Genomic DNA, 25,566 nt, shown 5'->3' on the forward strand with positions numbered 1-25,566 from the left:
ACACACATGCATAATACGCACACACATATACATACACACACACACACACACCACATCTTCTTTATCCATTCATCTGTCAATGGACATCTAGGCTCTTTCCATAGTTTGGCTATGTGGACATTGCTGCTATAAACATTTGGGTGCACATGCCCCTTCGGATCACTACATTTGTATCTTTAGGGTAAATGCCCAGTAGTGAGATTGCTGGGTCGTAGGGTAGCTCTGTTTTCAACTTTTTGAGGAACCTCCATGCTGTTTTCCAGAGTGGCTGCATCAGCATGCATTTCCACCGATAGTGTAGGAGGATTCCCCTTTCTCGGCATCCTCGCCAACACCTGTCATTTTGTAACTGGTTAATTTTGGCCATTCTGATTGGTGTGAGATGGTATCTCACTATAGGTTTGATTTGTATTTCCCTAATGCCAAGTGATGTTGAGCAGTTTTTCATGTGTCCATTGGCCATCTCTATGTCATCTTTGCAGAAATGTCTATTCATGCCTTCTGCCCATTTCTTGATTGGATTATTTGTTCTTTGGGTGTTGAATTTGATAAGTTCTTTGTAGATTTTGGATACTAGCCCTTTATCTGATATGTAATTTGCAAGTATCTTCTCCCATTCTGTCAATTGTCTTTTGGTTTTGTTGACCGTTTCCTTTGCTGTGCAAAAGCTTTTGATCTTGATGAAGTCCCAATAGTTCATTTTTGCTCTTGCTTCCCTTGCCCTTGGGAATGTTTTCTAGGAAGAAGTTGCTGTGGCTAAGGTGGAAGAGGTTGCTGCCTGTGTTCTGCTCAACGATTTTGATGGATTCCTGTTTCACATTGAAGTCTTTCATCCATTTTGAGTCTGTTTTTGTCCATGGTGTAGCGACCTGATCCAGTTTCATTTTTCTGCATGTGGCTGTCCAATTTTCCCAACACCATTTGTTGAAGAGACTGTCTTTTTTCCATTGGACATTCTTTCCTGTTTTGTCGAAGATTAGTTGACCATAGAGTTGAGGGTCCATTTCTGAGCTCTCTATTCTGTTCCATGGATTTATGTATCTGTTTTTGTGCCAGTACCATACTGTCTTGAGGATGACAGCTTTGTAATAGAGCTTGAAGTCTGGAATTGTGATGCCACCAGTTTTGCTTTGCTTTTTCAACATTCCTCTGGCTATTCGAGGTATTTTCTGGTTCCATATAAATTTTAGGATTATTTGTTCCATTTCTTTGAAAGAAATTGACGGTATTTTTAGAGAGATTGCATTAAATGTGTAGATTGCTCTAGGTAGCATAGACATTTTCACAATATTTGTTTGAAGAACTTCTTTTAACTGAGTAAAATAAAAGGAAATTATTTTGGAATGTAAATTCATTCGTATATATTCAGAAATTCAGAGAGATATTTTTGCCAACATAAAAAATTGGCTATACTTTATGGTAGTAGTAATTTGAATATTTTTTTATATTTTTATTCACTTCAGATAATAAAGTTTATATTTGTTAGAAAATCTACAAAGATTGTAGAGGGCCTGGGCTATCTTATTTCAAAAGCAAAGGTTCTCTTTGCAAATAGGTATTCCTATAATTTAAAAATCGTATTTGTACAAACCAGAATTTTATCATCAGGTGTTAGTGTTAGTAAGAGGTCACTGCATACATAATTCAGGAACCAGGTTGCTTGTTGGAAGCAGTGTGACTCTCCTTAAAGCTTTTGTGTTATCCTTGTGCTGTTCCTCAAACACTCTTCATCACTGTTCCAGTGGTTGATGTGTAGGAGATGCCTCATAATCCCTGCTGTCTTTGCTGGTGTTTTTGTTTATAGCTAACCCCAGATATCCTAATGAGGGAAAGAGCTGTAGCAGGGCAGCTTGAAACTGAAAAATCAAACATTTCTACCTTCCAAGTTAACTGTGATCCTGGAACCCAACAAAAGATTAGGGTCCCCCAATGATAGGGTGACCATAGTATCCTCACTCTGTGTAAGGACTGACTCACAGTGGTAGGCTCTAAGAAGAATTGTGTTCTGCAGATAGTCTTGTGTTTGCAGAGTTCTTTAGGAATTTCTAGTGTTGTTGCCAGTTGGTTTTGAATTACACATGGTAATCATGCATTTCAGTCATAATTTATTGATCATGCCATAATACTAATTATTGACTTGGTGTATTTAACACATTTGTTGCCAAGGTTTTAAAATTTGGAATAATAAAATTTGCTTAATTTGTCCTTTGATAATACCATGTAAACTTTTGCTGTAAATTGAACTTAACACAAGCCACTTATGGTTTAAATTTTCAAGTTTTCTAATATAGCTCAAATTTTATTAAGGACTTTTAAAAATATACAGATTCATTATAATTTTCATAATGATAAATTTGAGTTTAGATTCTCTTTTAAAACTTAAATTTTCATGACCAAATCTGTTGGATAACATAAAACTTTCTGAATTACTTTCCCATGTATTATTTTACATTACTTTTCATTTAAAGGCTAGGGATAGTTTTCTCCTCTTTGAGGCTAAGTAACTAGTCAGACCAGAGCTTGGAAAAATTGGATGAACTTGTGCTGCTGCAGAAAAGGTGCCTAGTTAGAAGACTTCTTTTTCCCTTAGTATCAAAGGATTATCCTCATGTGTTGTATGAATTCATGAAGTCTTCTGAATTTAAAAATTCACGTGTGTAGTGTTTACAGTCACAAACATGAATATTCTAACTTCTTAAGGCCTTTGGATACAATATAAATATTTTTTTAACTAATGATTTTAGAAGGATTTTTAACATTTGTAAACATATGAGTTTTAAAAATCCAAGTTTACCCCAGATAATTAGGGATTATAAAAGGATTAAAAGTCTTGGCTGGAGATTGTGATTTACATAGAAATATATAGCAATACTGTTTTCTGAATTGAGGGTATAGGTAGGGAAAGATTATTGTTGCTGTTGCTAAATAGACCTGAATAATGGGTTGTAATTCATACACAGATGGTTCTTGTAAATTTACACTTTGACATGGGGTGAAATTGATGGATATAGGGCAGCCTAAGGAGTCAGGGAAGAGGGTTGGTTTTTTTTTGTTTTTTTGGTTTTTTTTTTTTCAGGGAAGAGGTTTTAATGTTCTTTTACTCTCAAACTACAGTTTGAAGATTACCTAGTTGTCTGTTAGTAGTAAATACATTTAAACCCTTGTACTTTTTTGTTCTTTTTAGATTGGAAGCAAAATACATATAGGCATATATATTTTAATACAGTTTCTTATTTTTGTGAAAACAACAGATACCTTTGCTATATTTGTTTGTAAAATTAAGTTAAACTGTGAAATAGTAAAACTTTGATAATTTTTTTGATTAATACGTTGTAAGGATGTACTTAGGTAAAACTAATTTTTATTCAATCAAGAATGATCTGGAAAGGTTTTAAAAAATCATCCTTTTTAGGCATGCATGTCACTATAAGTATAGCAGGAAGAAAATATGAAATTTTAAACACCCGCTTTTCATCTAAAATATAGGTGAGTAATCTAAGGAAGTCACACGAGTTATCATGATATAAGGAGAAGATTGGTTAATATTAGTCTTCTATGTGGAATAACATTATATTTGCATAGAATAATTTTAAGAGAATTTTTGTTTAGTGTGCATTGATAATTTAGAAAATGAAACTGGTTTTGCACTTTTCTCATATGCCAGTTTTTTTTTTTTTTTAACGGATTAAGGGCCTAAAGGAATAGAGGAAGTGAATGGACACTGATGTTTCAAAATATCTCATTTTGCCTAAAAGCAAGTACCGGCAGATAAATGCCCATAAAGGGATTTCTTTCTTAAGCCCCGTGGATTTTTCCCCGCACAACTTTTTGTGTGAGTTAGAAATGAAAACCATTCATCTAGTGCCCCAAAGAACGGCCTTATTGAATGGAATAACAGTGTAATGTACCATTGAAGGCAGGATTGAAAGTGATTATCTTGTTAACTCTTGACAGTTACCGCCAGCTTGAAATGGAACCGGCAGGCTTGATTTGCAAATGAATTAGAGCTTTTTCATTTTGTGCCAGGATCATCTTTTTATATTCTGATATGACAGATGCTATGTTCCAGGCTTTTGTTTTTCTTCAGTTTTATACTTGCAAATAAAAAACAAAAGATTATGATAGTCATTTTATTTGCATCTTTTCTCTTGGAGTTTATTCTTTGTGTAGAAGTTTTTAATCTTACATTTTTCAAAAATTTGTTTAATACTACTATTGTTTTTGTCGGAATTAAATTCAATTAATGTAAGTATAGTAGTAATTGGGTAAAAGAAGAATTTATTGGCTTTCAAAAAGTAGAAAATTACTCACAAAATATTATAGTTAGTAAAAACAGAAACTTGGCAAAATTTAATAGAAATAGCTGCTTTTCTTTGTTAACTATTTTGATAAAACTTCCAACTTGGAGACAAGTTTCAAGAATAGTGCAAGAAACTCCCATGTAAAAAAAAAAAAAAAAAAAAAAGAAACTCCCATGTACCCTCTATCCAGAGTCACCAGTTGTATAGAGTTTGCCCACACTTGTTTTATCAGCTCTCCCTCTCTCTGTCCACACACATATTTATAAATATATATTTTTTCTGAACCAAAGAAGAGTATATTGGAAACATTGTTCCCCATAAATACTTAAGTGCACGTATTCTAAGAACAAAGACATTCTCTTACATAACCATGAGTACTAGCTTTTGAGAACTCGGAGTTAAAAAAGAAAAGAACATAATCTTGTGGTTTTTAATTTTCTTATATTAGTAAGAAATCATTGTGCAGGTTTTTTTATCCATAATGTCATAATGTTTCTGTTTATATTTCTAATCATCTGAGTTAGTATGTTAATCTTAGTTCATTGTTTATATATAATTTATTAACCAAGAACCTTGTTTTACTTGTCCAGATAGTTTTTATTAATGTGGCGTTAATATAGTTAAAACTTGTATGCTCCATTTAATATAAATATTCAAAATAGTACTGAATGTATCTCCCCAGTCTAAGTAATATACATTTTGTACCCCAAAAGGTCTTTATTTACACACACACATATTTTATGGTCTTGTGGAGTTTTAAGTTAATTATCTTTTAACTACTGCATGAAGATTCAAAATTAAGGTTCTGTATGTCCACTGTTATATTTTGTTCTGCTGTACAAATCTTAATAAAATATGAAATTTAAGAATAAATTATTTCCCATTTTATCACTATGGCTTTTCAACATGAACATTGGTGCTAAGGCCTATTTTATATAATGGGAACTCCAGACATTCATAACATGTATTATATTGATATGATTTGTTGAGAACTTCTATAAAAATACCAGTCTTTTAAAGATATGATTGTGTTGGGGCACCTGGGTGGCTCAGTGGGTTAAAGCCTCTGCCTTCGGCTCAGGTCATGATCCCAGGGTCCTGGGATCGAGCCCCGCATCAGGCTCTCTGCTCGTTGGGGGAGCCTGCTTCCTCTCCTCTCTCTCTCTGCCTGCCTCTCTGCCTACTTGTTATCTCTGTCAAATAAATAAATAAAATCTTAAAAAAAAAAATAAAGATATGATTGTGTTGGCAAGTATCACCAAATGAAACAAGTGTTACCCAAAGCCTACTGTCTTTGAGTTAAGCAGTGATAATAGTCTTGGAGGAAAACTGGAATTAGTTGAAAAGAAAGCTGGGCCATTTCTTCATATTCCATCTTTCACTCTATCTTATCCCAGGTTCCCCCCACCAATCTCTCAATCTCTCTCTTTTACATGGTAGTTAGGTTGGACTATGTTTGCTTGGTGTATTATGCTTTTATGATAATGTTTAAGTTTAGCATTCCTTTATATAAAGGTTTACCATTTAATATATTGTCATGACTTTGACGCTTTAAAAGTGGAAGGAGATTCTCTCAGTAATTCTGCTAGAATGTCAGCAATAAGCCAGAACTGTCTTAGGCAGAAAAGAGCATATCTTTTTGGTTACTTTGTTTTCATATCGCTTTGCAAAAAGTTATAGTGTTGCTGTTTTTACAGTAATAATATAATACAGATTTAAATGTTAAAAGTCTTAAATAGTTGTGACCCTATAAAATAACATTTGAAACATTGAGAATGCTTCTTTACTGTTGCCCCATTTGAAACCTGAAACAGTATTATATTGTCTTTTAGTAATTCTGTTACTTGCCCTATAATAAATAAATCCCTGTAATGCATGAGCTTTAAACATTCTTTTTTAATGTTTAATGTTGTGAATTTGGAAGATATTCTGAAGTACTGAGAATGTGTTTATGATTTATATAGTCCTGTTTTATAAAAATTCAATGCCTGTAATACTGATTATTCAGCATTATGCTAAATTATCTTTAATTAATGAAGAAAAACCCATTTTTCTCCAGTGTACTAGAATGTTTCTTTCTGATTATGCCAAGGTTAGTCTTTAGATGGAATAATTAACATTTATCTTTTTTTCATGTTACTCTTTCTTTGTCAAACTCTCGTTTTAGAAAGAGATGAATTGATGTCATGAAAGACAACAGTTTCTGTCTTTTAGTGTTGGTTTTATAGTTATTTTGTTTTTTATTTTATTATTTTTGGTAGCCATTTTCTTCAGTTTTTTAGTCAATAGGTTATTATCTATAATTAAGAAATTCTTATCTGTTTTGATATGTAAAGTAGAATAAAAGCAGATGGGAGAGGTTGACTAAGTTCTCAGGTTTCTAATTTAGCTCTTCTTCATATTTTGTTGCGTCTTCCTTTTCTTAATTTGTCTGTCATTTGCAATTTGGGTTCTGAGATACAGTCACTATTGTCAATGAATCTGTCAATGATTGTCATGAAATTATCAAAATAATAAGAAAACAAGAAATCTCCATTTATCTCTGTCTACCTATCCCTAAATTTGGAGGTGAAAAAACTTTGTATGGATTGTCAGTTTAAGTACAAGTGGCATTTAAATGATTTAGCTGAGGGGTTAACACATTTTTTCTGTGAAGGCCTAGATAGTAAAATTTTAGACTTTGTAGGCTAAGAGGTAAAATTGAGGGTATTATGTAAATATTTATATAATGAGAGAAAATGTGTACAATTTTTGTTGACAACATTCAAAGGTCATTATTTAGCATAGTTTTTTTGTTTTACAAATGTATAAATGAGAAAAATGGGATTCTTTTGGGGAGATAGCATTTCACTTAATTAGGGTTCAGAGTTAGTGATCTCTGTCATCAAAATTGATTACATAGGTTCATCTGTTATTGCTAGTTTGAGATTTTAAATAGTTCATCTTTGAAATGTTTTTCATGCTGATACGTACTGCTAAATACAGATCACAATCCATGAGCGTATAATTTTAATTGAACACATTATTGCTTGGGAGGCATTTAATAAATTGTTAGGTTCTTTTCTTGATATTTGCCTTTTAGTTTATTATATTACAGATTATTATTTTCCGGTTGAAGTGAAAGTTCCTCAGTTGCACAGTTAAATAGCTTTGGAAGTATGGAAATTTTCTTTGCATTTGCTCAAGGTTAAACAAGTTTGTTTTCTCTGGACACATTCCTTTGGTTGCTGCTGTCAAACATGATTTAATTAAGTCATCTTTGTTGAATGGTTTTCATTGATGGGCTGACAAATGTACCACCCAAACTCATTTTATATTTTTGTGAAGAAATTCTACTGTGATAAGATAGTCCATTTTAAATTTTCTACATTTTCTGACTGTTGTTTGTTGTGAAGACTTCTTAGTTTGGGACATGTCATGTCAGCGTGTATTCTGTAAGCACAGCTATCGTGTCATTGTATATTAAATACAATGCATTGCTATTTAATTTGATAAAATAATCTATACTCCCTGGTACCTTAAAAGTATGTCATTCGAAGTCCCCTTTTCCCTTCTTTTCTTGTTTTAACATGATTGGAATATACTGGTATTAAAACAAAAACTAAATGTTACATTACAACAATTCATGAAGTCCTGGAAATTCTGTTGAGTTATATACTCCATCACTGTAGTTTTTTGTGCTCTGAGCACCAATGCAAATCAGTGAGAGTACTACATGTGATCTCTGTTGTAACCATTCAGCTGACTATCGTAGCACTGAGGCAGCCATAGAAAACAATGGAGAAGTGAGTGTGGCTGTGTCCCAACAAAACTTGGACTTCAGTGATTTTCACATATAACAAAATATTATTTTAATTTTTTCCAGCCGTTGAAGAATGTAGAAACTAGTCTATTTCATGGGCTGTACAAAAATAGGTGGCAGGCTAGATTTGGCCCATGGGTCATAGTTTGCTGACCCATGATTTGGACTCTGAACTCAAGAGAATTGTTGGCAACCTTGCTGCCCTTCAAATATTACTAACACATATTTGGTGGAAAGTGCCCATGAATTGAATATGTTATTTTTTATTTTATATGGTCAAATTTAAAACCATTTTTGATAAAATAACTCCTAGGAGAATCTTCATTTGTATCTTCACTTTATATGAACGAGAAAAAGCAAAAATCTTTCATACATGCGGGGCTTTTTCAAGCCTGCAGGACTTACACATGCCATTCCTTCCTGTCTACATGTAAACTGTCCTCACTGAGCTTAGATTCTATTAGAAAAGTCTGAAAGTAAACAGATAAATATAGATTATGCAAGACTATTGGGTAGCTTATGTAATAGGTGGAACTCTGAAAAACCAGGTTATGAAAATGAGCAGTAGTTAAGATGGCTGTATCATGGGGTCGGTATAGTTAATAGATGAGCACAGGCCACACGAGCATTGCTGCCATTGGACTTGCAGTTCATCATTGCCTCTATCACCTAGAATAATCTTTGTACTCTTGTCCTTAATTTATTCTTGATTCGAAGTTCCTAGAATTATCCTTGTCTTCCTATGTTTGGATTACTGTGGGGTCAAAGCTCACCTAATTTGGAGGGGTATTCAGATGCTGGGTTGCTTAAAAAAGCATGAAATCTACTGAAGAAGAAGAGTGTCGTGAGTGAGTATAGCAGTGAAATAAGATGAAGGAAGAATTCCTTGATCTTCTAAACTAGATTTTATATTCCTTTTATTGTATCTCCTAGGTCCTTGTACTATTCCTTCACAGTACTTTTGAAATGTTATGCATGTAACAGTTAAAAATTTAACTGTGTGTCAGTTGTGTGTGATTCATGCCTGTCTATAAACTTGTAATCCAGTCTGTTCATAATCCCTGACACTCAGCACAGAATCTGATCCAAAGATTATGCTAGTATTTGAATGAATAAATGATAGAGGCAGGGGACCAAATCATGATGGTTTCAGTGGAAAGCATTAAAAAGTTTCAGACAGGGAAATGATGTGATCTATTCTTACATGAGTAGACTGTTTGTAATATGTGCATAGGAGGGAAACGACAGTTAATGTGGGGAAAATAATTACAAGGGAATGAGGACAAGACCGGACCAGAAGTGATGGTAGCTGGGCAAGGATGGCAGCAGTTTATGTAAGTAGAGACAGATAGTGTCTAGTGTTACTTAAAAGGTAGGATCAATAGGACTTAGTGACAGGTTATGCAGGTAGGAAGAGAGAAAAGAAAGGAAGGAGGTGGACTCCCAGGTTTTTGGCGTGAGCAACAGATGAGTGATGGGATTCCTTTCTGAAACAGGAAATACTGAAAAGCACCATCTTTGAAGGAGGAAGTTAAGAGTTCAGTTTTTGACCCACCGAGTATAAGTTTTTATTTTTTGTTTTGAATTTTTGAAACAGCCAAATAGAAATAGCAAATAAGACAACTGGATAAGTGGATCTGGAGCCTTTCAAAACTATACTTTTTTTTTTTTTTTTGTCATTTACCTATAGATTGGTATTAACGCTATGCACGAGGGCTTGGTAGATTAGGAAGAAAGTATAACACAAGATCAGGGCCTGAGAATGAGCCTTGAGGAGCTCTAACCTTTGATGTCTGTAGAGAGGAGCATGAACATACAAAGGAGACTCAAGGAGTCATTTTTTGAGAAACAGTGTGGAAACCTGAATAATGTAACGTCATAGAAGACAGGTGAGGAGAGAGTATGCAGGAGCGAGTGTTCGACAATAACAAATGCTTCTGAGAAGTGTATAAAGAGGAGGATAATAAAATGGATTGGGTAACACAGGGAAAATACTAGTGATTTTAGCAAGAGTAATTTGGGGATGTAATGGGAGATAGGCATGTGGAGATATAATGTGTATGTAGTTTTTCAAACACTTTGACTTAGGGAAGCGGAGAAGTTAGTAGGATGGTATCTGAGGAAGCCAACACCAGGCCAAAGTCCTTTATGTGATCGTTCAGATTCAACCATAGGCATTTCTATTTCTAGGCCAGGTGCTTCCATCCAGAGTTTTCCTTATTAGGATCTGTGGCAGTGTTCTCCACTGTGATTCAATACTTTTCCATTCCTACTCCTTCCCTCTTCCCTCCCCACAGTCTACTGGTCTATAAAGAGGCAAGAGTCTTTTGCTGGGGCTCCTCAGCAGTGAGATGAGTCCCTCTCTCCTCCATTTCAGCCCCCTGTTCCCACTACCCTGCACTGCATCTCCCTGATTCCTGCCCATGCTGTTCTTCGGGGGAAAAGTGGACCATTAGAAAGCAAATGCTCCTCCTTGCTTGGCACTGTTACAAGTAAGTGAATAACAATTTGATTGTTACTCTCAGTTTGACTGGTTGGTCTTAATTAACCACCTTAGGTTCTGATTGTACCATAGTAACAGTCCAGGGCAGGGGAAAAAGAACAGTAATTGAAGGTCTCCTTGAAGAAGCCAGAGGAACTGATTCCAGAGCCCATGTGGTGGGGTGGCCTTGTTAGAAGGAAATTCCAGTACCACCTTCCGGAAGTATTTCTGGGACTCTCCTACCCACAGCTTCCATTCCTCTCCTCCCTCCAAATCCTTCACCCCCATAGCTTCATCAGTTTAGAAGGCTAACATAGCATTTGTAATCTTTTGTTGTGTTATTTACTTTCTTCTTTTCCTAATGATAGGAAGCCTTCCAATTCTAATTCTGTGAACATTAGCTAATATTAGTGATATGTAAACAAAATTGTTCTATCCTATTCCAAGACCAAAGGACTTTTTTATCTTTAATTAGTAGTTTTGGGAAAGTTAAGGTTTGATTGCTGTTCCACACTAAGAATCCATTAAATCAGAAAGGTTATCAAAAGCTTCATGTGGTAACAAAAGGTTTACTTAAACAATTAGCCTGGGCAATGGACACATACATAGAAGCCACATCAAATGATTACTGAATATTAAGTACTGGGCTATGGAGAATTTTCTATAAGGTCAATGCAGTTGGTAATCACAGATGTAATACTCTTTCTATTCAAATAGGACTTATATGGCCCATTGCATGTGAGATTTTGTCGTTTTCTTCTGGCATGATGTTAAAGCATAGGTTCTGTGAGGATCATGTGCAGGAGTCCTTTCACTTAGCTGGTGAGTGCGGCCAGCTGACTTCTCGGCATTGTATCTCAAGAGTGGCTTTGTTTCTTTCTGCTTAGAATGTATCGAGCAATGCTCATGGAGTATCTGCATAGTAATAATGATATTGATAATAATTAGTAGTGTATGCTAAGTATAATCTGTTAAGCACTTTACGTACATTATTGCTTTCATAATTAAGGCTATTTCAGAACTTACCCATTGAATATCAAGGAGTGACTATAAGTTTAGAGATGTATGAAATTATTATGAACATAGGAGAAATGGGTATTTGGTTCTTGCACAATAAATATTTAGAATTTGAAGGTGTAGTGAGGAAGAGAAGAATGTTCTAGGTAGGCAAATGCATGAGCAAAATCATGGAGGTGATAATGAACTGGTCTGAGAAGGGGTACATTTTGGATAATAGTGGAAAATTATTGGGCAAATATTATATGTTATAAACAGAAACATCAACTTGGGGTATGAAGACATTGTTAGGGAAAATAATATTGGAAGAATTTTGATGTGAAGTGATAGGAACCAAAACTAATATAGACAAAGTGGGAAGGAAGGGAATGTGGCAGAACCTGGACCAATTTGGATCAGTTATTGAAAGGTTCACCATTTTCATTTCTCTCATGTATTGTGGGCATAAATATGTTTCGTTATCTCTATTCAGTTTCACATTCTCTGACTTTAAATTGAATTCATCTATACCTTACATAATCATGTACCAAATTTAAGAAGATTCTATTAGTATTAAACATTGTAGATGGTATAAAAATGAACAAAATCGTAGACTTGAGTCTTTATAGAGAACACTGAAAGGTAACTGGCAGGTACACAGATAATTTATGAGAAAGTATTTCAAGCATGTATAGAACAGGAAGAGTGTGGGACGAATATAGATCTAATCTTATTTTATCTAAAACAGCAGGTAGTGTTCCATTGTAGAAGAAAAAGTATGAACTTTGGATTCAGATAGAGCAATTTTGGCCATTTTAGCAACTTACTTTCTTGCCCTAAGTTGTAGAGCCTTTATATACAAAAGAGGATAATGTATTACACCACAGAGTTGCTGTAAGGATTTTTTAAATAAATACTTATTTTTTTAAATGGATTGGCTATAATGTGTTTTCATGGAAGAAAGTTTAGAAAACATGTAAGAGAATTAGAATGAACATAAACGTCACTCAAAGTCCAGTGTTGACTACAGTTGACATTTTGCTTTGTAACTTTCCAGCTATACACAGATATATACACCTATGTACTGACACTATACATATGTATGTATAAAACTTTTTTTAGCTACTCTGACGTATAATTCTGTAATATGTTCTTTTTTTAAAGTATATAAGGACATTTTCATGGATATACACAGCTACATCATAATTTTAATTGCCATATAAGTTTTCTGTTGTATGGATATAATCATATTTTATTTCATAGTTTGCCATTACTAGGCATTTAGTTTTCTCCAGTTATTGTTTCGTATTAAATACAGTAGAGTGAGGGGTGCCTAGGTGGCTCAGTCGTTAAGTGTCTGCCTTCGGCTCAGGTCATGATCCTGGGATGGAGCCCCGCGTCAGGCCCCCTGCCAAGCAGGGAACCTCCTGCTCCCCCTTCTCCCTCTCCAACTCCCCCTTCTTGTGTTCCTCCTCTCACTGTATCTCTCTCCATCAAATGAATACGTATGTACATACATACATACATACATACAATAGAATGATTAATATCTTGTGAATGTGTCACTGAAAGGCTTTATGTGTCTTACTGAGAATTTGAACATTTTCCCATTGCCCTTTGGAAAACTTGTATTATTTTTGCTCTCATCAGCAGGAGATAAGGGTACCTGATTCCACACACCATTGCCAACACTGGAAACATTATCATTCATTTTAATCTGTGTTTGCTAAGTGGAAAATGGCATTTAGCTTTATCTTGCTGATATGTGCACTCTAATATTTTTCTTTTTGTGAATATTGTGCGAATTTAATGCAATTATAAACAGATGAAAAGGTTTAGCACCCGACAAATACTAACCAATTATTAAGGGTCAGTGTTCATTTTACTTACATCCTCACCCCTTTGCAGCCTCGTTTCCAATCACCGTGCCAGTTAAGGAGTAGGAGAATACTACAGAATCTTGTTTCATTGTTTAGAGATTGACTAATAAATTATCTCTTGATTAAAATTTGGGCAATGAACTCTGGCTGCTTGGTTTCTAATCTACCTTTTACTAGCAGGGAGGGTGTACTGTGTAATCTACCTAACTTCTCTCGGCCTCACTGATCTCATCTCAGTTGTTTTATAGTTAAGGTATAAGGATTAAATGAGCTAATTCATGTAGAGCACTTACCACAGTGATTGGCATATACTGTTTCATATTTCCTCAGAGGTAGAATCTATGAGAACATCAGTTTACTTAGGCAAATAATGTGATCAAAGATTTAATTACTGGGAAGGGCAAAGAGGTCTTTAGGAAATGGCAAATCGTTTGATTTGACCAAGAATCTTGAATTCTAGACTGAGTCGTTTATTTTTATTCATTAAACAAAGAAAGAATTTTAGGAATTTTATTTCCTAGCACTGTTAGGTACTTACCTGCTTAAAGTCACACCTTAGTTTTTTGTTTCCTACTAGAGTATCAGGGTAGTTACATAGGAGACCATCACAGGGAAAATAAAAAGCATCAAAAGATGTTAATACTTGAAGAATTGAATAATCAGTTTCTGAGTTATTGAAAATTTGCTTTTCTCAGGAAAAATATACCCATGTTGCATTTTCTCTCAGTGAAAATATTATTTGTTACTTTTTATTTGGGGTTATTGATTCTGTATTCTGTATAGGTAGATACTGCTTTTGTGAAGTTAGTGGGATACAGTGTTAGGACAGTGGACTTTCTTGAAAGCAGAAATTTATTTTTAATTTTATTTAAATTTAAAATATTATGAATGAAACTTTATTTAAACACATGTTTATATTTATGTAAATATAATAAATGTATAAGTTTAAGTTATTTCAGTACTAGAGGTAAAATATACTGATTTATTTCCCCTTTTAAAAATTATTTAACCCCGGGTGCCTGGGTGGCTCACCAGGTTAAGCCTCTGCCTTCAGCTCAGGTCATGATCTCAAGGTCCTGGGATTTTGAGGCCCGCATCAGTCTCTGCTCTGCGGGGAGCCTGCTTCCCCCTCTCTTTCTGCTTGCCTCTCTGCCTACTTGTGATCTCTTTTTCTCTGTCAAATAAATAAATAAAATCTAAAAAAAAAAAAAAAAAGAATTTAAGCCCATTCCTCCAAGAGAAATTAACATTACATAAAATTCATAAGTGATTTTTAAGTCTAATGATCATTTATTGTATTTTTACACCCCAGTTTTATTTAGAGTTAGAAATCTGAAACAAACCAAATGTCCAACAGTAATGGAGAAGTTAATGTATTACACATCTATGAGCAGAATAGTAGGTAAACAATAAAAATATTACATATAAATATATTTATTAGCACCTGAGAAGCTGTTTATAATATAAATTAAGTAGTGAAATAATTGAAGCTGCATAGCAGAAATCAATGATGATCCCATTTTTGTAAGAAAAAGTAAGTATTTTTATATATGCATAAGAATGGAGAAAAAAATAAAACATGTTGAGATATTATGTTGACTGATGGAAATTTAGGTGATCTTTATTTTCTTCTTTATTAGACCCAGATGTGATTTTGAATTTTTCTACAATAAGCACCTATTTTTTGCAGGGCTACTGCTAGCCCATATGATACCTTTGTGCATGTTGGGAAAAGATGTCCCTTCTTCCTGTGGATGCAGGACCACATCAGGATGCACTACTTGGATGCATAGAGCTTTTAGCTGCCACTGCCCATTAGGGTTTTTTTTCCTCTTTTCCTCCATAGTGAACAACATGCACAATTGTACATGATGGCCCTGAAAACTTACAAAATAACAATTATTTAAAATTAAAGACTTAACAGGGCAGGATGCCTGGGTGGCTCGGTCAGTTAGCACCTGCCTTTGGCTCGGGTCAGCATCCCAAGGTCCTGGGATCGAGTCCCACATTGGGCTCCCTGATCAGTGGGGAGTTTTCTTCTCCTTCTGTCTCTCCCCCCATTCACGTTCTCTCATTCATCCTCTCTCTCTCTCTCGCAAAAGTAAATAAATAACATCTTTAAAAAAAAATAAAAGACTAATAGTAGTATGACCTTTTCATGTACTATTCTGGGCAGGTGACTCATCTTAGTTGACCTCTGCTAGGTTATGGGGTACCTCTGAGCTCACTTTTCCTGCCTCTTCTTAATTCAAATGCAGTCAGTCCTCCAGGATCCAGCTAAAGTTACCTCTTTGACATATTTCCCAACCACTCTAATACATATGGCAGTTTCTCTTTTTTCTGAATTTGAGCTGGGTCAGGAACATGGATTGAAAGGGTGGTGGTGAATGGGTTGCATCTCACCTGCTAACTCAAGACAACCAGCGATAACTCCTTAGAGCACAGTGTTGAGAAAGGTTCTTGAGCTGTGTCTGGCCTCAGTGGGAAAGAGGATTGTCACTGATTATGAATGTTAATCCTGCATGTGGGAAATAGCAAATAGGTAGCATGTTCACATGCATTTTCCCTGCCTGACGTGGACATTAACTATTTCATCTAATAGTCTTGGTTTGACAATGCTGTTTTAAGTATCTAAGGCATAGATACCATATCTTAATACTTGTATTTTTGTTGACTATGTTTGGTTATGTTACTCTTTTTGTTCTGTTATCTACTCAGAATTTATTGTGGAGAAAGGTATAAGGGTGCTCAGTAAATAAATTTCTCTTGTTTTTCATTCTTGATGTTCCAGGTCTCTTTCTAGTATAATTTCCCTTGTATCTAAAGCATTTCTTTAGCAGTTCTTTAGATCAGATCTATTGGTGATGAAATCTCTCACTTGGTCTTCTTCTGGAACTGTTATTTAGAACACAACTGCAAAAATATTGAAATCTATTTTCTTTCCTTTGTCGACCATTTCAGTGAACTTCAGAACCTGTTTACCTAAATGACTGTAAATGGCTTAATTGATACATACCAACTTAAGTGTTCAGCTTTTCTCTGCAGTAAGCTCGTGTGTATAATATGTCCTTAGATGTTTAATATGGTTAGTGAATGCTCACTAGTATTTGTAAAACTAACTAAAGACTCGTCTTTTCCCTGTAGTCCTGAAGTTAGGTAGTTTATTTATTTATTTATTTAAATTAAATTAAATTAATTAAAATATAATGTATTAGTGATTTCAGAGGTACAGGTCTGTGATTCATCAGTCTTTATAATACCTAGTGTTCATTAATCACATGCCCTCCTTAAAGTCCATCACCCATAAACTAACTAAAGACTCCTAAAAAAAGAGAATAGTACATGTAAAATTCAGGAACCATGCCACATTCATTTGTGCAAATGATTTGTAAGTTCTGAAGCAGAATTTATTGCAAATAATAATCAGTCGGATAAAAATCTACTTGTAAAATACAAACATCTGAAAACTATCATTCTGAATTGCGGTAACATAAGAATATATCGTCAGAGTCAGTGATTTGCAAGATAGTCTGTAATCAGGAGAAAAATGCTGAGAATTCTAACCAAACCTGGTAAATTGAAATTGCGAACTCCAGAAAGATCTTTTGGCAACTTAGAGCTGATATTCTGTATATTTCTTTTGTTTGGTTGGTTGGTTTTGAGAGGGGAGAGGGACACAGAGAGAGAATCTTATGCAGGCTTCATGCCCAGTTGGAGCCCCACACAGGGTTTTGATCTCAGGATCCTGAAGTCATGACCTGAGCCGAAATCAAGAGTTGGACACTTAAATGACTGAACCACCCAGGTGCCCCATCTGTATGTTTCTTATTGGAATTAAAATGTAAAAAGCATCAGATAATTGAGAAGTTATTTTTGCTTACTTTTTAACACATGTTGAAACACATTCTGCTCTTTTCAAAGAGATCAGGGTATTAGAATGTGCTTATGCCAGGATATACATACTATTTTTACTGGATGCCAGCCATTGGGCTAAGCCTTTTATATGTTTCTGTTATTTGAAAAGTAGACTGACTTTCACTAATAGGTACTACAGTTAAAACCAATATTAAGTGATTTAAAAAGCTAACATCTATAAAGATATTTCTTGATTTTGAAAGTGGAATGCAGTCATTTGGTCCATTATTAGTCTGTCATATTGAATCGGTATTTACTGAGTGACTTCTATATATATGCTGATGATCTTTTTAATCCTTTTTTTGAATTTCAGAATGGAAAAATTAGAGAATATCTATAACTTGACAAAGTTATTTAATAAGTAGTAGAGTTAGAATTTGAATCCATGTTCTTCTGAGTTTTATATATTACCAAATTTCTCATTAATAACATTTGATATGTAATATATACATGTAAAAATTTATCAGTGATTATTTGAGATGGGAGGTGTAGATACTTCTATAATTTAAAACTCAAGCTTTTAAAAACCTTGTCTGCCATTATGTAAAAAACAAAGTCAATGTAGATTTTTTTTTTTTTAAGATTTTTATTTTATTTATTTGACAGACAGAGATCACAAGTAGGCAGAGAGAGAGGGGGAAGCAGGCTCCCTGCTGAGCAGAGAGCCTGATGCAGCGCTCGATCCCAGGACCCTGGGATCATGACCTGAGCCGAAGTCAGAGGCTTTAACCCACTGAGCCACCCAGGCGCCCCTCAATGTAGATTTTGCTTTATGAGAGAGACAATAAAAAATTAATTTTGATAAGAATTTCTTGTAGCTCTAGGAAACTGCAGCGTACTAATCTTTTAAAAGTGAATAATAGGGCGCCTGGGTGGCTCAGTGGGTTAAAGCCTCTGCCTTCGGCTCAGGTCATGATCCCAGGGTCCTGGGATCGAGGCCCGCGTCGGGCTCTCTGCTCAGCAGGGAGCCTGCTTCCTTTCCTCTCTCTCTCTGCCTGCGTCTCTGCCTACTTGTGATCTCTGTCTGTCAAATAAATAAATAAAATCTTTAAAAAAAAAAAATAAAAATAAAAATAAAAGTGAATAATATGCTTAGTTCATGGCAAGAAAAAAACCTGTAAAATTTTTTACTTAGGAGTTACTGTGTTTTCCATAATTACTATATGTGTTCAGATTTATATGGGATAATACATACACATTACTTTATAAATATATTATAAATGTATTTAATATTTTATTTCCGAAAGACTTGGTCAGTGAAATGATACTTTAATGCTACTTTAGTTAGTTACCTTCATTATAGTCTGAGTATTTTACAACAAAATACCCAATGGATTTTGGCTGCTCTATGAAATGTCTTTAGTTTATATTTCTTTTGTTATTTTTCTACTCTCCACTTTCCTTTTGAATGTCTTTTATTTATTTACTTTTTAAATGTTACTTTTATGAGTAAATCCATAATAGATTTCAGATGTAATAAGAAATAATGGGAAAAATCATTTATTGGGAGAAGCAAGTCATTTAAAAAAATTTAAGTTTATATTTTGTAGGTTTATGTGTAGGTTTATTGAGAATGAAGGAGAATGCCTTCATCAGAAGGAATAGAGTTTTTTTTTGTTTTATTTGTTTTTAAGATTTTATTTTATTTATTTGACAGAGATCACAAGTAGGCAGAGAGGCAGGCAGAGAGAGGAGGAAGCAGTCTCCCTGCTGAGCAGAGGGCCCGATGCGGGGCTCGATCCCAGGACTCTGGGATCATGATCTGAGCCGAAGGCAGAGGCTTTAACCCACTGAGCCACCCAGGTGCCCCAGGAATAGAGTTTTTAAAAAATAAATACTATTGTTAATTGTGACTCTTTGACCTGATCCCCTTAGACCATTATAAAACCTGAATGATCACTTTGGTGTAATATTGTTCCCATATGAAAAACAACGAAACAAAACAAAAAAAATGAATCTGTTCCTAGCAAGACTAATTCTAAGACATCTTATTGTATTTGTTTGGAAATTTTCTAAGGGGATATAAGCTTTATCATAACACAGTTTTGGATTTAGAACATGCTTCCTTTGGCAAAATAATGAAATGTTTGCCACAAAGTTAAATTAGTATCCTTTTTAAAATTTTTCTTGCCTGCCATGTCAAGATTGATGCATGGCATCTTTCTCCTGGAAAGAGACCTTACATTGAAACTGACAGGTGCCAGAAGGTTTATTTAGGACAACCTCAGCCTTGTCCCAGTTAGTTTCAAAATGTCTGCCTTATACATGTTGAGCCACTGCATTTCCTGCTTTAGAGCCTCGTGTAATGCCAACATTACTATCTGTGCTACCTCAACTACAAATTGGATGAACAGCCCATGACACTTTTTCAATATTATTACATTAAACCAAGTGGATTTTGATTGATAACCTAATATTCAACTAATGCAAAACATCAATCATGGCAAGTATATTAATTATTTAATATTGCAGTCTAATTCAGAAATCGATGTGCTGCATGAGGGGAAGGGAAACTCATGGTTCCCAGAAGATTTAAGACAGGGAATGATTAAAAAAAGACCTGCTGTACTCCTGTGTGTTAGTTCGATACAAATCTTTATTCATTTGCCAATAATTTCTTCCCATTTTCCACTTCAAGACCATTTTATCAGTTTTGAGACCTATAATTGAATTAAGTCTGCTTTCAGCACAGGGCAAAAGGAGTTGCACAAATATTGATGAAGTCATGACAGGGACAACCCAAGAGATAGACCACTAAAGAGGACAGGCTTTATACCATTTGTTGCAAGATCCCTCTGTCAATGTCTTGGTTCTTGCCTCTCTATTTAAAAAAAATTCATTAAGGCTTTTGTAACCATTTTAAGACTTTCATATTTAAATATCTATTATAATAACAGACTTCTCTAGTATATTACAATTTATTGTGTTTATAGTAATCCTTCATATACATTATCTTGCTTCTTTTGTCACATCAGTGGTGGACAGTTTTAGCTCAGAGAAGTCAGATTATTACCAAGCTCATGCAACTATTTTGTAATATAGCTTAAATTTGAGTTTAGGTATTCTGCTTCTAGAACCAAAGTTGTATATCATGCTGTCTTATGTAGTATTATGTACTCCTGATGTTTTATTTGTGGTTTTTTTTTTTAAGATTTTATTTATTTATTTGACAGACAGAGATCACAAGTAGGCAGAGAGGCAGGCAGAGAGAGAGGAAGGGAAGCAGGCTCCCCGCTGAGCAGAGAGCCCAATGTGGGGCTCAATGCCAGGATCCTGGGATCATGACCTGAGCCGAAGGCAGAGGCTTTAACCCACTGAGCCTCCCAGGCGCCCCTATTTGTGTTGTTTTGAGATGGCCCCTCTTCCTTGTCTTTCTGCCTTAAGTAAAACTAAAGAAAACTGATTTTCATGGAAAACTTTTTTAAACTTTGGTATCCCAAACTGTGATACATACTACATTTTAGGAAAATGCAAACCTTCTGGATATACATAAAATTTCTTGATCTATTGTATCTTTTTTGGAATAGAATATCCTTTCTCATATATATCTCTCTCAAAAATGTGTATGTGTATATATGTTCTTTGGATGAAAGAGTAACTTAAATATATTTTGTCATTAAACTTAACCACCCCAGTTCTCTTTTGGTTCATGTTTGCCTCGTTATTCCCTTTACTATCCCTTTTTTGGAAATTTTTCTGGAAATTTTCCTTTTCCTTTAACACTTTATCTTAGCAGTTCATACTATATATCTTATACTCTAGCATTAGTGTTGAGAAGTTTGATGTCAGTGTTATTCTTCCTGTATGGGGGGATATGCTTGTTCTTTCTGGAAGCCTTTAGCCTTTGCTCTTAATCTGTTACAGTCTTAATAATCCTTATATTATGCTTTGCTGTGGATTTTCACTTAATATCCTGTTCACTGCTCTGTGTACCCTTTCTGTCTAAGATTTGAGTAATTCTATATCTGGAAATTTTTTGTTATTATTTTATCAGATATTTTTTCTCTTCTGTTTTGTCTTTGCTTTCCTTCTAGGGTTCACATTATTAGATGTTCACACATCTATTCCTCTTGTTAACTTTATCTGTTGTTTGTTCTGTCTTTCATCCCTTTCCTATGCCTTCTGGGAGAGTTCCACCCAGTGGTTCCAGCTCACCAATTTATTCTCAGTCTCTAGCTATTGTGCTTTCAATTCACCCTCTGAGTTCTTTATTTCAAACTACTGTATTTTTAATACCCCCCTATCTCATATTGATTCCTCTTCATTACTGGTTTTTTTGTACTAAATTTCTAAAAATCTTTTATCTTTAAAGATTTATTACGCTTATAGGATATTCTTGCTCAGTCTATCTCCCCCCGCCCCCATAAGGTTGCTCCATTTGTTGTTTTTTATTCCTGTGCTTATTCACCTCAGAGGTCTCACAGTTTTTCTGTGGACTTCTCTTATATTTCTTTGCAACACTGAGCTGCCTTGGCTAGTAACTTTAATCTAAGGAGAGAGGTAAAAGTCTAGGATCTGGCTTGTGGTTTTCTGAGATAATTTAAAAACTAGAGTGCAGAGCCTCTAGTGTTGGACTCTGGCCTGAATCAACCATGTTTTCCACTGTGTCCTCATATTCCTTTAGAAAAACAAACAAAGCAAAACAAAATAACCACACACCACACATGTACACACAACCCCCAGTACTACCTTCCCAAATAACCATTTGCTGTTGGAGTTGTCTTGTTCTTTGTGTGGTCTGGAGAGAGAGTGGGGCTGGGGAGCACCCCTCAGAGACCTGAACTGGTTGCTTGATTCTCCATCCCACCTTGTCTTCATGTTTAAATGTCAGACCCTTATTAGTTAAATACATACTCTGATGCAGGCACTGTATTGGGTGCTGGGATATAAAAATTTTAAAGATACAATCCATGTTCTCAAGGAGTTTTCATTTTAGTGGTGTCATTGGGAAAGTAATTAGGTATTTATAATAAAGTATGATAAATTATGTGATGAGAACACATGGGAAGAGTTGATTCGTTCATTTGTGAGGAAGGGAGGCAGTTTCCTTCCTTGCATGGGTTGAGTCCTGAAGGTTGTTTTGTTGTTGTTGTTTTGATTTGATTTTGTTTGTAAGCTAGATGAGGAAAGACTAGAGGAGGCCGGGAGAAAAGGAGCATTCCAGGTAAAGAGAGCGAGTGGTTCAGTGGTGAGGGAAGCCAGGTTAATTTCTTATGGCTCTTGCTGTCACATTTTTGGCAATGTAGCTTTGGCAAGATAACAGGGAATGAGTAAACTGGAGTGTAGTAGGATACTATGTATTCTAAAAAGGAAATGACATGAACAGGCTTAACGTTTTAGAAAACCTTGCTGTATTATGGAGAGTGAGTTAACATGGGGCAAGGCAGGAGCCATTGGGACCCATTAAGAGGTTTTGCAGTAACCTGGGAGAGAAAAGATGATGACCTAAAGTTAAGTAGTAGCTGTGAAGATAGAAGTGGCCAATTCTATATGATTATTACGATGGTGGGTCACCAAGACTCTGTGGTTGAATACATTTGTTTACATTTGGTAGTGTAGAAAGGGCCTGTGTCAAGGATGATGTCTAGTTTTCTTTCCTGCGTACCATTCAAAATGCCTATTTCGTAAATATCATTTAATTAAAGAATCACTTGGAAATATAACAAAGCAATAGTCTAACCGCTTTTTTTTTTTTTGAGAACAGATGTTATTCTTGATTCCAAAATATAAATAGCTGAAAAGCTGGGGGATTTTCCCTAAGTTGATGGCAAACTCAATAGCAGAACTAACCCTGAAATGAAATTATTCATAGTCTTCATTTATCCCATTTTGCGTGGATGTTCATGTTGCTTTCAAAATCATTGTTGTATATAATGATGAGATGGTGCTCAAACCTTGCTGCCAAAGTTACGTGACATACAGCATAATGTCTTAGTACCTTTCTAAAATCCAAAATATTCTGATGAAGCGTGTCTAATTCTAGTGGTCTTAGATTGTAAATTATGGACTTATACTTTGAATCTGAGCATTTTTTTCTTTTATACTGCAGTGTTATTTTCTAATAAGAACCATTATGTGACAATGTAGCCATGGGGGGAGATGAAGTATATTTGAATTATATAGTGCAAACTCCGAGTTAGATTGCCAAATGAAGGGACAAAACAGTGAATGTAGTATGCTTCTGTTTGGGTTTAAGAAGAGAAAGATGGAGGAGGAGAAAGACACATGCACATACACACACACAGAGTATCTTTAGAAGGACAAACAAAGAGCTAATAATATCTTTGCTTGAGAACAGGGAGTCAGTGATGGGAGGAAGACTCAGTTTATTGTAATGCACACACACATGCATTGCACTGGCCGACGTTTCACTATATGCATTATTTTTTTGTTTAAATTTTAAATTGCATGGTGACTAGATGAGAATGTCCTTGTGACAACGTGAAGATTTATTTGACTTCTAGCTCCAGTAAATACATTGAATTTGTAATAATAAAGTTAAAAATAATTATTTATGTACCTATTCACCTTTTCTAATTCCTTGTTATAATTTATTCCTGTCATTTGTCATTAGGACTGCATCCAGAGAATGAGTTTCAGAAATCCTTAAATTTTTAAGTGTTGAATATATAGTATTGCTAAGATTGCCAGGAGCAGAAAGTAGAGAAGAGAATGGCTGAAAATGAGTGCTAATCAGTAGATGCTGGAATTTATTCCCAGTATGCCAGACTGGGCAGTGAGAGCAAAAGTTGGAAGACATGAATGTAGTTTTCAGGCAGCACATCTGAAGGGGAAAACGATGGGGAGATTTGGAAAGATTGTATAGCAAGACAAAGGAAACAGAGGGAAGTATATTTTTGGCAGTCAGAATTGGAGACAGAAATAGAAGAGAAGTAAACTTGGGCACTTTTAGAGAAAGAAAGAGGTGTGAGGGAAAGATTAAACATCATGAATGCAATTCTGTTGTTGGATGTTTTATAATTATTCTCTGCAACATGGTAAAAATATACTTTCATGTTAAAAATACAAGGCTTGGTATTTATGATGGAATTAAAATACTACTTGGTCTGAGTGAGGAAGTTCTAAGTCCATTTGTCACTACTAAATTAATACTAAAAATGGAAAAAATTCAAGTATTTGCCACATTTTTCCAAATATGTATTTAAATTATCTTTGCTATCAACACAGTTATTTGTATTTTTAGTTACATCAGCAGTCTTCTTTACAGTGAAAAGCAAGAATTAAATACTTAAAGTATATCATATTTGATGTTTGTGTCTTCATTGGTGATATTTTGTTTTTTAATATTACAACAGTCTTAGGTTCTGATTTGTAGTGTGCACTAAGTTAGTAAAATTAATGTTAAGGAAAAATTTGTTAAGATGTGGTTACTTAGATATGTAGTCACAAACATGTTCTTTACACGTATATTTTTTATATAAAATGCAGTCATTGGTAGATGGATATTTGATAAAGCAAATAGAGTAAAATGTCAATAGATGGTAGAATCTAGATGGTAAATAGAAAGTATATAAACATTTTTATAATAAATATTGGAGAAAACATAAACTAATGAAAAAGCTAATGTGAAATAAATACTGTATGAATAGTAAAATAACAGTACTCTTGACTTCCTTTTGTTCTATGCGCTGACTTTGAAAAATCTGAAACAACTATTAGTGGAATCCCAATTTTAGTGGTAATATTATTAGATGTAAATAAATTATCTGTTTCCTTTTGGTGGAAGTTGCTTTGTCCTTAAAAACAGTGTTATTGTGAATGTTAAGTGCAGATAATATGAAAAAATCATAAGGATTTATAAAATGCATTTGAGGTAAATGTAAATTATAGCAGACAACTGTTTAGCAACTATTTAGAACTTTCATTCTTCTATTTTAGGGAATCTGGAAACATCAAAGCTGGATTAGAACATCTGGTAAGTTCTAATTTTCTCTTGAACATTTGCATCATCTTTGATATCTGCATTCTAAATGAACACTTTTGATTGAGCTTTGAATACCTTGTATTGAGAAAGTCAACCATTTCCCAAAGGGTCAGCTTACTGTTATTATGTGAAGGCACTTACATTTTCATTTATCTTACCATTTCAAGGGAATTTAAAATTTTTTTAAAATTACTTTTTTTTTGATGTAGAGATGAAATAAAATGGATGACAATCCTTGGATTGAT

General features: G+C 34.6%; 1 protein-coding gene across 2 annotated transcripts in view; it reads left to right on the forward strand.

The window, feature by feature from the left end:
* Window positions 1-25,566, forward strand: part of RSRC1 (arginine and serine rich coiled-coil 1) — a 449,299-nt gene that overhangs the window by 182,468 nt on the left and 241,265 nt on the right. For both annotated transcript variants that reach the window (XM_080796319.1, XM_080796320.1), the window contains exon 5: window positions 25,276-25,312. In XM_080796319.1, coding sequence (XP_080652445.1) covers window positions 25,276-25,312 — 37 coding nt within the window. The remainder of the gene's footprint in view (window positions 1-25,275; window positions 25,313-25,566) is intronic.

Source organism: Martes martes (assembly GCF_963455335.1).
Source record: "Martes martes genome assembly, chromosome: 1".
NCBI lineage: Eukaryota > Metazoa > Chordata > Mammalia > Carnivora > Mustelidae > Martes > Martes martes.